At 43.1% G+C, this 13,087-nt stretch overlaps 1 protein-coding gene across 2 annotated transcripts in view; it reads right to left on the bottom strand.

Annotated features, from left to right (window-relative positions):
* LOC135553260 (rho GTPase-activating protein 42) overlaps positions 1 to 13,087 on the bottom strand; it is a 240,268-nt gene that overhangs the window by 205,537 nt on the left and 21,644 nt on the right. For both annotated transcript variants that reach the window (XM_064985435.1, XM_064985434.1), the window contains exon 2: positions 9,644 to 9,739. In XM_064985435.1, the coding sequence (XP_064841507.1) occupies positions 9,644 to 9,739 (96 nt within the window). The remainder of the gene's footprint in view (positions 1 to 9,643; positions 9,740 to 13,087) is intronic.

Genomic DNA, 13,087 nt, shown 5'->3' on the forward strand with positions numbered 1-13,087 from the left:
CCCCATTAGTTCCTGCCAAGGCAGCAGCTACTCTTCCTGGGGTTTATTATGGATCCCCATTAGTTCCTGCCAAGGCAGCAGCTACTCTTCCTGGGGTTTTTTATGGATCCCCATTAGTTCCTGCCAAGGCAGCAGCTACTCTTCCTGGGGTTTATTATGGATCCCCATTAGTTCCTGTCAAGGCAGCAGCTACTCTTCCTGGGGTTTATTATGGATCCCCATTAGTTCCTGCCAAGGCAGCAGCTACTCTTCCTGGGGTTTATTATGGATCCCCATTAGGTCCTGCCAAGGCAGCAGCTACTCTTCCTGGGGTTTATTATGGATCCCCATTAGTTCCTGCCAAGGCAGCAGCTACTCTTCCTGGGGTTTATTATGGATCCCCATTAGTTCCTGCCAAGGCAGCAGCTACTCTTCCTGGGGTTTATTATGGATCCCCATTAGTTCCTGTCAAGGCAGCAGCTACTCTACCTGGGGTTTATTATGGATCCCCATTAGTTCCTGTCAAGGCGGCAGCTACTCTTCCTGGGGTTTATTATGGATCCCCATTAGTTCCTGCCAAGGCGGCAGCTTCTCTTCCTGGGGTTTGTTATGGATCCCCATTATTTCCTGCCAAGGCAGCAGCTACTATTCCTGGGGTTTATTATGGATCCCCATTAGTTCCTGTCAAGTCAGCAGCTACTCTTCCTGGGGTTTATTATGGATCCCCATTAGTTCCTGCCAAGACAGCAGCTACCCTTACTGGGGTTTATTATGGATACCCATTAGTTCCTGCCAAGGCAGCAGCTACTCTTCCTGGGGTTTATTATGGATCCCCATTAGTTCCTGCCAAGGCAGCAGCTACCCTTACTGGGGTTTATTATGGATCCCCATTAGTTCCTGCCAAGGCATCCGCTACTCTTCCTGGGGTTTATTATGGATCCCCATTAGTTCCTGCCAAGGCAGCAGCTACTCTTCCTGGGGTTTATTATGGATCCCCATTAGTTCCTGTCAAGGCAGCGGCTACTCTTCCTGGGGTTTATTATGGATCCCCATTAGTTCCTGTCAAGGCAGCATCTACTCTTCCTGGGGTTTATTATGGATCCCCATTAGTTCCTGCCAAGGCAGCAGCTACTCTTCCTGGGGTTTATTTTGGATCCCCATTAGTTCCTGTCAAGGCAGCAGCTACTCTTCCTGGGGTTTATTATGGATCCCCATTAGTTCCTGACAAGGCAGCAGCTACTCTTCCTGGGGTTTATTATGGATACCCATTAGTTCCTGTCAAGGCAGCAGCTACTCTTCCTGGGGTTTATTATGGATCCCCATTAGTTCCTGACAAGGCAGCAGCTACTCTTCCTGGGGTTTATTATGGATCCCCATTAGTTCCTGCCAAGGCGGCAGCTTCTCTTCCTGGGGTTTGTTATGGATCCCCATTATTTCCTGCCAAGGCAGCAGCTACTCTTCCTGGGGTTTATTATGGATCCCCATTAGTTCCTGTCAAGTCAGCAGCTACTCTTCCTGGGGTTTATTATGGATCCCCATTAGTTCCTGTCAAGGCAGCAGCTACTCTTCCTGGGGTTTATTATAGATCCCCATTAGTTCCTGTCAAGTCAGCAGCTACTCTTCCTGGGGTTTATTATGGATCCCCATCAGTTCCTGCCAAGGCAGCAGCTACTCTTCCTGGGGTTTATTATGGATCCCCATTAGTTCCTGTCAAGGCAGCAGCTACTCTTCCTGGGGTTTATTATAGATCCCCCATTAGTTCCTGTCAAGGCAGCAGCTACTCTTCCTGGGGTTTATTATGGATCCCCATTAGTTCCTGTCAAGGCAGCAGCTACTCTTCCTGGGGTTTATTATGGATCCCCCTTAGTTCCTGCCAAGGCAGCAGCTACTCTTCCTGGGGTTTATTATGAATCCCCATTAGTTCCTGCCAATGCAGCAGCTACTCTTCCTGGGGTTTATTATGGATACCCATTAGTTCCTGCCAAGGCAGCAGCTACTCTTCCTGGGGTTTATTATGGATCCCCATTAGTTCCTGTCAAGGCAGCAGCTACTCTTCCTGGGGTTTATTATGGATCCCCATTAGTTCCTGCCAAGGCAGCAGCTACTCTTCCTGGGGTTTATTATGGATCCCCATTAGTTCCTGTCAAGGCAGCAGCTACTCTTCATGGGGTTTATTATGGATCCCCATTAGTTCCTGCCAAGGCAACAGCTACTCTTCCTGGGGTTTATTATGGATCCCCATTAGTTCCTGCCAAGGCAGCAGCTACTCTTACTGGGGTTTATTATGGATCCCCATTAGTTCCTGCCAAGGCAGCAGCTACTCTTCCTGGGGTTTTTTATGGATCCCCATTAGTTCCTGCCAAGGCAGCAGCTACTCTTCCTGGGGTTTATTATGGATCCCCATTAGTTCCTGTCAAGGCAGCAGCTACTCTTCCTGGGGTTTATTATGGATCCCCATTAGTTCCTGCCAAGGCAGTAGCTACTCTTCCTGGGGTTTATTATGGATCCCCATTAGTTCCTGCCAAGGCAGCAGCTACTCTTCCTGGGGATAATTATGGATCCCCATTAGTACCTGCCAAGGCATCCGCTACTCTTCCTGGGGTTTATTATGGATCCCCATTAGTTCCTGTCAAGGCAGCAGCTACTCTTCCTGGGGTTTATTATGGATCCCCATTAGTTCCTGCCAAGACAGCAGCTACCCTTCCTGGGGTTTATTATGGATACCCATTAGTTCCTGCCAAGGCAGCAGCTACTCTTCCTGGGGTTTATTATGGATCCCCATTAGTTCCTGCCAAGGCAGCAGCTACCCTTACTGGGGTTTATTATGGATCCCCATTAGTTCCTGCCAAGGCATCCGCTACTCTTCCTGGGGTTTATTATGGATCCCCATTAGTTCCTGCCAAGGCAGCAGCTACTCTTCCTGGGGTTTATTATGGATCCCCATTAGTTCCTGCCAAGGCAGCAGCTACCCTTACTGGGGTTTATTATGGATCCCCATTAGTTCCTGCCAAGGCTTCCGCTACTCTTCCTGGGGTTTATTATGGATCCCCATTAGTTCCTGCCAAGGCAGCAGCTACCCTTACTGGGGTTTATTATGGATACCCATTAGTTCCTGCCAAGGCAGCAGCTACTCTTCCTGGGGTTTATTATGGATCCCCATTAGTTCCTGCCAAAGCAGCAGCTACCCTTACTGGGGTTTATTATGGATCCCCATTAGTTCCTGTCAAGGCAGCAGCTACTCTTCCTGGGGTTTATTATGGATCCCCATTAGTTCCTGCCAAAGCAGCAGCTACTCTTCCTGGGGTTTATTATGGATCCCCATTAGTTCCTGCCAAGGCAGCAGCTACTCTTCCTGGGGTTTATTATGGATCCCCATTAGTTCCTATCAAGGCAGCAGCTACTCTTCCTGGGGTTTATTATGGATCCCCATTAGTTCCTGTCAAGGCAGCGGCTACTCTTCCTGGGGTTTATTATGGATCCCCATTAGTTCCTGTCAAGGCAGCGGCTACTCTTCCTGGGGTCCAGCAACATTAAGGCAGTTATACAGGCAGTTATACAGGCAGTTATACAGTGCCTTTGGAAGGTTTTCAGACAGCTTGACTTTTTCTACATTTTGTTACCTAACAGCCTTATTCTAAAATTGATTTTTTTTTTAAATCCTCATCAATCTACACACAATAAATACCCCATAATGACGAAGCAAAAACAGGTTTTTGGAACATTTAGCTAATTTATTACAAAAAAAAACACATTTACATAAATATTCAGACCCCTTACTCAATACTTGCTTAATAAAGCACATTTGGCAGTGATTACAGCATCGATTCATCTTGGGTATGATACTAGAAGCTTGCCACTCTTGTATTTGGTGAGTTTCTCCCATTTTTCTCTGCAGATCCTCTCAAGCTCTGTCAGGTTGGATGGGGATCGTCGCTGCACAGCTATTTTCAGGGTCTCTCCAGAGATGTTTGATCAGGTTCAAGTCCATGCTATGGCTGGGCCACTCAAGGACATTCAGAGACTTGTCCCAAAGCCACTCCTGCGTTGTCTTGGCTGTGTGCTTAGGGTCGTTGTCCTGTTGGAAGGTGAACCTTTGCCGCAGTTTGAGGTCATGGGTGCTCTGGAGTAGGTTTTCATGAAGGATCTCTCTGTACTTTGCTCTGTTCATCTTTCCCTCGACCTTGACTAGTCTCACTTGGTATTCAGGCTAAAGAGTTCAATCATTTATTCATCAGACCAGATAATCTTGTTTCTCATGGTCTGAGAGTCTTTAGGTGCCTTTGGGCAAAGTCCAAGTGGGCTGTCATGTGCCTTTTACTGAGGACTGGCTTCAGTCTGGTCACTCTACCATAAAGGCCTGATTGATGGAGCGCTGCAGAGATGGTTGTCCTTCTGGAAGGTTCTCCCATCTCGACAGAGAAACTCTAGAGCTCTGTCAGAGTGACCATGAGGTTCTTGGTCACCTCCCTGACGAAGGCCCTTCTCCACCGATTGCTCAGTTTGGCCAGCTCTTTGAAGAGTCTTGGTGAAGAGTCAAATGTCTTCCATTTAAGAATCATGGAGGCCACTGTGTTCTTGGGGACCTTCAACGCTGCAGACATGTTTTGGTATCATTCCCCAGATCTGTGCCTCGACACAATCCTGTCTCTGAGCTCTACAGACCATTACTTCAACCTCATGGCTTGGTTTTTGCTCCGACATGCACTGTCAACTGTGGGACTTTATATAGACAGGTGACAGCCTTTCCAAATCATGTCAAATTAGATTTACCATAGGTGGACTCAAATCAAGTTGTAGGAACATCTCAAGGATGATCAATGGAAACAGGACCTGATCACCTGAGCTCATTTTCAAGTCTCATAGCAAAGGGGCTGAATACTTATCTAAATAAGATATTTCTGGTTTTAATTTTTAATACATTTGCAGAAATGTCTAAAAACCTGTTTTCTCCTTGTCATTATGGGTAAACCTGTTTTCTCCTTGTTATCGATAATGTTTAAAGCCACACTGAAGTCTAACAAAAAAAGCTCCTACAATCTTTTTATCATCAATTTCTCTCAGCCAATCATTAGTCATTTGTGACCAATTTTAGGAAACTAGGTGTATGTCGCGGGCCACTATTTCACAGGAGAACTGTTTGAAAGTAAACTGTGTTTTTTGGGCAGAAAGCCTCCTCGAACATGTGCATTTTCATGTGCCTTAATAATAAACGTGTACGCCATCTTTAAATACAACTACTATTGTTAAATTACGAGCCTGGTTGTTTTAGCCACGGAAAAATAGAGCAACCTTCCCACTAGCCATGATTGGCTAAGATAATAAGTGGGCTGGACATGCTGACAGATGAGTTTGGATTGGTCAGCCACGGTTCTGTCTATTTGAGCTGGTCGGTATGTCTTGGTAATCCTGTCCAACATGGCTTTTTAAAAATGTATTGAGTTTTGAAATCAGTGGAATTAGAGATTGATAGCTAAGGAGATGGAGAAAACACCTGTCTATACAGGTACGACAGTCTAACTTGCTACATTTTCAGATATTAAACATTTCTAATTTTGACAGAAAGTAGTTTAATTTCAAGTTAAAGTATAATCTAGATAATGTTAGCTGGCTGGCTCGCTAGCTAACGTTGTGTATGATCTTATTCTTCCTATCTCAGACACATGCTTGACTAGTTATAGCCATAGAACCTGGTTGGTTAGCTACCTGCAGATTCATGCAGGGTAGTGTAACGTCATGAGTTGGGATTATGGTCCATTGTTTAGCTCGCTAGCTAGCAGGACACCACTAATCTAAGGTTCTTTCAACTCCAGAACACAGGACACCACTAATCTAAGGTTCTTTCAACTCCAGAACACAGGACACCACTAATCTAAGGTTCTTTCAACTCCAGAACACAGGACACCACTAATCTAAGGTTCTTTCAACTCCAGAACACAGGACACCACTATTCTAAGGTTCTTTCAACTCCAGAAAAGAGGACAACACTCATCTAAGGTTCTTTCAACTCCAGAACACATGACACCACTCATCTAAGGTTCTTTCAACTCTAGAACACAGGACACCACTCATCTAAGGTGTGTTCCACTCCAGAACACAGGGCACCACTCATCTAAGGTTCTTTCAACTCCAGAACACAGGACACCACTCATCTAAGGTTCTTTCAACTCCAGAACACAGGGCACCACTCATCTAAGGTTCTTTCAACTCCAGAACACATGACACCACTCATCTAAGGTTCTTTCAACTCCAGAACACAGGACACCACTCATCTAAGGTTTGTTCCACTCCAGAACACAGGACACAGTGAAAGAGAAGAAGTCAGGCCATGATGAAGAAAACAGCCCCTGTAAATTTGAGAACAACTAACATTTCTTTATTGCCTCCATCAATCTAGTTGTCTAGCTGTCCCATTGATTCTGTGATTACTGGTGTAATATGTTGTAGGATTTTGAATGTCACTACAGGAAGTAGAGAATGGAATCAATACAAGGTCAGCGGAACCCGTCTGCTCCTACAGACAGAGGATGTATCCCCAATGGCACCCTGTTACCAGATCCCTATCAGAGCCATAGGGCTCTGGTCAACAGTAGTGCACTATATAGGGAAAATTATGTAATTTGGGACACACACACAGACAGGCTCCTGGTGACTCTGGGGGAAGAGAGGAGCATCAAAGTAGATTGGTTCTATGCTGCATCAAGACGCAGACTATGGGTTCACTGTCTGGGGTCCAGTCAAGTCAGTCAGAAAGAACAACAGTTTCCATTGATGGCCAGACGATCACACCTTTTCTCCTCGGATAGTAATTCTGCTGTCTTGGCCTTTCGCTGTTTGGGAATGGTGGCAAGGGATCACACTTTGAAAAAGTTGTATCAGTTTTAAACAGATATCGAACAGTCCGATTCATCCCAACACAATGGTGTACAATGTTGCAGCCTATACAACTAAACAACATCGGAAACTATCAGAAAACAAATCTATGTAAATGTCTGAGACCCATTAAATCTATGTAAATGTCTGAGACCCATTAAATCTATGTCATTCTTTGAAATGTGAATAAGCTCTCCTGCCACTGTGTCTTTAATCCTACTGTTTGTCTGTACTGCGATCATGTATTCAAAGACGTACCCTGCTATGTATTCCCTTCTGTTAGTCAGTCAATAAAAAAGCTTTCCAAGAGAAGCCCGAGGCGCTGTGGCCCATGCCTGCTCCTCCCGCGGCTACGGCATAGAATCAGGAACCAGCTCTGTCTATCTGGGCAGACGAGCTGACGAAATGAACACGTTATGACTGTGTTATGACTGTGTCAAAATGAACATGTTATGACTGTGTCAAAATGAACACGTTATGACTGTGTCAAAATGAACACGTTATGACTGCGTCAAAATGAACACGTTATGACTGCGTCAAAATGAACACGTTATGACTGTGTCAAAATGAACACGTTATGACTGTGTGAAAATGAACACGTTATGACTGTGTCAAAATGAACACGTTATGACTGTGTCAAAATGAACACGTTATGACTGTGTCAAAATGAACACGTTATGACTGCGTCAAAATGAACACGTTATGACTGTGTCAAAATGAACACGTTATGACTGTGTCAAAATGAACACGTTATGACTGTGTCAAAATGAACACGTTATGACTGTGTCAAAATGAACACGTTATGACTGTGTCAAAATGAACATGTTATGACTGCGTCAAAATGAACACGTTATGACTGTGTCAAAATGAACACGTTATGACTGCGTCAAAATGAACACGTTATGACTGCGTCAAAATGAACACGTTATGACTGTGTCAAAATGAACACGTTATGACTGTGTCAAAATGAACACGTTATGACTGTGTCAAAATGAACACGTTATGACTGTGTTATGACTGTGTCAAAATGAACACGTTATGACTGCGTCAAAATGAACACGTTATGACTGCGTCAAAATGAACACGTTATGACTGCGTCAAAATGAACACGTTATGACTGTGTCAAAATGAACACGTTATGACTGTGTCAAAATGAACACGTTATGACTGTGTCAAAATGAACACGTTATGACTGCGTCAAAATGAACACGTTATGACTGTGTTATGACTGTGTCAAAATGAACACGTTATGACTGTGTCAAAATGAACACGTTATGACTGTGTCAAAATGAACACGTTATGACTGTGTCAAAATGACACACTATTCCCTTCATAGTGCACGACTTGAGCACTACGTCCCTACGAGAGAGGTAAAAAAGAGAGGAAGAGGAAGTCAGGGGACGACTGGGTAACAGGTGTGGCGTAGCGGTCTAAACGCACTGCATCTCAGCGCTAGAGGCGTCACTACAGACCCTGGTTAGTTTCCAGGTTGTATCACTACCGGCCGTGATTGGGAGTCCCATAGGGCGGTGCACATTTGGCCCAGTGTCGTCCTGGTTAGGGTTTGGCCCGGGGTAGACCAACGATGTGAATACAAGTTGTTCTTAACTGACTTGCCTAGTTAAATAAAGGTTCAATCAAATAAATAATGTTGTTGTTGATCCCTGGGTTACTGTATATATTCTACTCAGTGGTTATGTGTTGTTGTTGATCCCTGGGTTACTGTATATAGTCTACTCAGTGGTTATGTGTTGATGATCCCTGGGTTACTGTATATAGTCTACTCAGTGGTTATGTGTTGTTGATCCCTGGGTTACTGTATATAGTCTACTCAGTGGTTATGTGTTGTTGTTGATCCCTGGGTTACTGTATATAGTCTACTCAGTGGTTATGTGTTGATGATCCCTGGGTTACTGTATATAGTCTACTCAGTGGTTATGTGTTGTTGTTGATCCCTGGGTTACTGTATATAGTCTACTCAGTGGTTATGTGTTGTTGATCCCTGGGTTACTGTATATAGTCTACTCAGTGGTTATGTGTTGTTGATCCCTGGGTTACTGTATATAGTCTACTCAGTGGTTATGTGTTGTTGTTGATCCCTGGGTTACTGTATATAGTCTACTCAGTGGTTATGTGTTGTTGATCCCTGGGTTACTGTATATAGTCTACTCAGTGGTTATGTGTTGTTGATCCCTGGGTTACTGTCTATAGTCTACTCAGTGGTTATGTGTTGTTGATCCCTGGGTTACTGTATATAGTCTACTCAGTGGTTATGTGTTGTTGTTGATCCCTGGGTTACTGTATATAGTCTACTCAGTGGTTATGTGTTGTTGTTGATCCCTGGGTTACTGTATATAGTCTACTCAGTGGTTATGTGTTGTTGTTGATCCCTGGGTTACTGTATATAGTCTACTCAGTGGTTATGTGTTGTGATGTCAGAAGGTGAATTCACCAATTTGTAAGTCGCTCTGGATAAGACCGTCTGCTAAATGACTTAAATGTAAATGTGTTGTTTCCTTCGCATGATGCTAGAAGACCAAAGCGAAAGTAATATGAAGTTTTGGACAAACAAGTGATGCTTCTTGATAATCAGTGTTTATTCTCCAAAAAAACAAATGACTTGCAGGAACACGTGTTTGTTGGGGGGGATTCTAATTAGTTTGACATTTGACAATGTTAAACCAACAGGACCAAATTAAAATAGAAACGTAACAACTGACAGACCACAGCTCAGAACGATGTCTGAAGAGAGAGGGAGAGGCCCTCCTCGTTCCGGTCTCGTTGGAGGACTTACCAATATTGACCTCGTCGTCTGTCTCTGCGTCTCCTATACACTCAAACTGGAACTCCTGGAGGGACTGAGAGAACTTCTGGACCGCAGTAGACAGATCTGGAACCAGAGAGGGTCTGTGTCAGTCAGAGATATATACCGATCTGGAGGAACCAGAGAGGGTCTGTGTCATAGAGATATACACAGATCTGGAACCAGAGAGGGTCTGTGTCAGTCAGAGATATATACCGATCTGGAGGAACCACAGAGGGTCTGTGTCATAGAGATATACACAGATCTGGAACCAGAGAGGGTCTGTGTCATAGAGATATACACAGATCTGGAGGAACCAGAGAGGGTATGTGTCATAGAGATATACACAGATCTGGAGGAACCAGAGAGGGTCTGTGTCATAGAGATATACACAGATCTGGAGGCAGAGAGGGTATGTGTCATAGAGATATGCACAGATCTGGAGGAACCAGAGAGGGTATGTGTCATAGAGATATGCACAGATCTGGAGGAACCAGAGAGGGTCTGTGTCATAGAGATATACACAGATCTGGAGGCAGAGAGGGTATGTGTCATAGAGATATGCACACATCTGGAGGAACCAGAGAGGGTGTGTGTCATAGAGATATACACAGATCTGGAGGAACCAGAGAGGGTATGTGTCATAGAGATATACACAGATCTGGAGGAACCAGAGAGGGTATGTGTCATAGAGATATACACAGATCTGGAGGCAGAGAGGGTATGTGTCATAGAGATATGCACACATCTGGAGGAACCAGAGAGGGTATGTGTCATAGAGATATACACAGATCTGGAGGAACAAGAGAGGTTATATGTCATAGAGATATTCAAAGATCTGGAGGAACCAGAGAGGGTATCTGTCATAGAGATATCCACAGATCTGGAGGAGGCAGAGAGGGTATGTGTCATAGAGATATACACAGATCTGGGAGAGGCAGAGAGGGTATGTGTCAGTCATGATTGTTACTGTTGGACAGAGGTAATAGATGGGGATGTGGAATCTCTCCTTAGCTGAAATGTCTCCTCTATCATCGCCCAATTGCTAGCTTTTCGGTGGCGCAACTGTGTAAGGACGTTTCAGGAAGGTGGTCACGTGCTTGGGAGGCAGAGGTCAGGGTCGGTGTGAGCTACAGAGGGTGGCAGTGCTATGGCTAAGCGAGCAAGGTGACGTATATAGTATACCATTATACCATGTACCATTATAACATGTATATAGTATAACATACATAGTATACCATTAAACAATGTATATAGTATACCATTATACCATCTATATAGTATACCATTATACCATGTACAGTATACCATTATAACATGTATATAGTATAACATACATAGTATACCATTATACCATGTATATAGTATACAATTATACCATGTATATAGTATACCATTATATAATGTATATAGTATACCATGTATATAGTATAACACATATACTATACCATTATAACATGTATATAGTATACCATTATATAATGTATATAGTATACCATGTATATAGTATACCATTATACCATGTATTTAGTATAACACACACAGTATACCATAATACCATGTATCTAGTATACCATTATACCATGTATTTAGTATAACACACACAGTATACCATAATACCATGTATATAGTATACCATTATACCATGTACATAGTATAACATACATAGTATACCATTATACCATGTATATAGTATAACATACATAGTATACCATTATACCATCTATATAGTATAGCATTATACCATGTATATAGTATACCATTATACCTTGTATATAGAATAACATACATAGTATACCATTATACCATGTATATAGTATACCATTATATAATGTATATAGTATACCATGTATATAGTATAACACATATACTATACCATTATAACATGTATATAGTATACCATTATATCATGTATATAGTATACCATTATACCATGTATGGTCAGCTCGCATCCGCTACAAGACCATGGTGCTTGCCTACGGAGCTGTGAGGGGAACGGCACCGCAGTACCTCCAGGCTCTGATCAGGCCCTACATTTACATTTACATTTACATTTAAGTCATTTAGCAGACGCTCTTATCCAGAGCGACTTACAAATTGGTGAAACTACATCCAAACAAGGGCACTGCGTTCATCCACCTCTGGCCTGCTCGCCTCCCTACCACTGAGGAAGTACAGTTCCCGCTCAGCCCAGTCAAAACTGTTCGCTGCTCTGGCCCCCCAATGGTGGAACAAACTCCCTCACGACGCCAGGACAGCGGAGTCAATCACCACCTTCCGGAGACACCTGAAACCCCACCTCTTCAAGGAATACCTAGGATAGGATAAAGTAATCCTTCTCACCCCCCCCTAAATGATTTAGATGCACTATTGTAAAGTGGCTGTTCCACTGATGTCAGAAGGTGAATTCACCAATTTGTAAGTCGCTCTGGATAAGAGCGTCTGCTAAATGACTTAAATGTAAATGTAAATGTATATACTATACCATGTATATAGTATACCATTATACCAAGGATATAGTATAACATACATAGTATACCATTATACCATGTATATAGTATACCATACATAGTATACTATTATAACATGTATATAGTATACCATTATACCATGTATATTGTATACCATTATACCATGTATATAGTATCCCATTATACCATGTATATAGTAGAGCATTTTTCTGAAACCAGCTAGAATCAAATCAAATCATATGTATTTATATAGCCCTTCGTAGATCAGCTGATATCTCAAAGTGCTGTACAGAAACCCAGCCTACAACCCCAAACAGCAAGCAATGCAGGTGTAGAAAGCATGATGTCCTCAATCTCACACAAATTAAAAAGGAACCTGCCAGGTACAACCCCAAACAGCAATGCAGGTGTAGAAGCCTTCATCTCCTGAAATGTTTTGGGTATGAAACATGATGGTCAGATTGTGGATATTACTGGTCTGTGGCGTGGATATTACTGGTCTGTGGCGTCAGCATGGGGCTTAATGGACACAACAAGGCTAGTCTTTTACAAACATTCGTTCTTGCTATTATATACAGTAGGTTAGGTACAACAGGCTCGTCTGTGTCAAATTAACCATACAGATATAATTCAAAGCAACATGGAGGTTTCAGCGCTGAGAGCATGATAATCATCAGTAGTAATTATATATTTCCTGACCTCTCTCAATTATATTTATCCTAGTCAGCGGAAGGTGAGCGTTGGTCTCGGATATTAAAGAAAACTGGTATTTAACCCTCTTCATTCAGAGACGCTGCTCAGTGTGTGGTGTGTGGTGTGTGTGTGTGTATGATGTGTGTGTATGGTGTATGTATGCTGTGTGTGTGTATGTGTGGTGTGTGTGTGTTGTGTATGGTATGTGGTGTGTGTGTGCATGCGTGCTGCGTGTGTGTGTGTGGAATGTCTAATGAGTTGCAAGTGAACT

The sequence above is a fragment of the Oncorhynchus masou genome, chromosome 13, assembly GCF_036934945.1.
Source record: "Oncorhynchus masou masou isolate Uvic2021 chromosome 13, UVic_Omas_1.1, whole genome shotgun sequence".
NCBI lineage: Eukaryota > Metazoa > Chordata > Actinopteri > Salmoniformes > Salmonidae > Oncorhynchus > Oncorhynchus masou.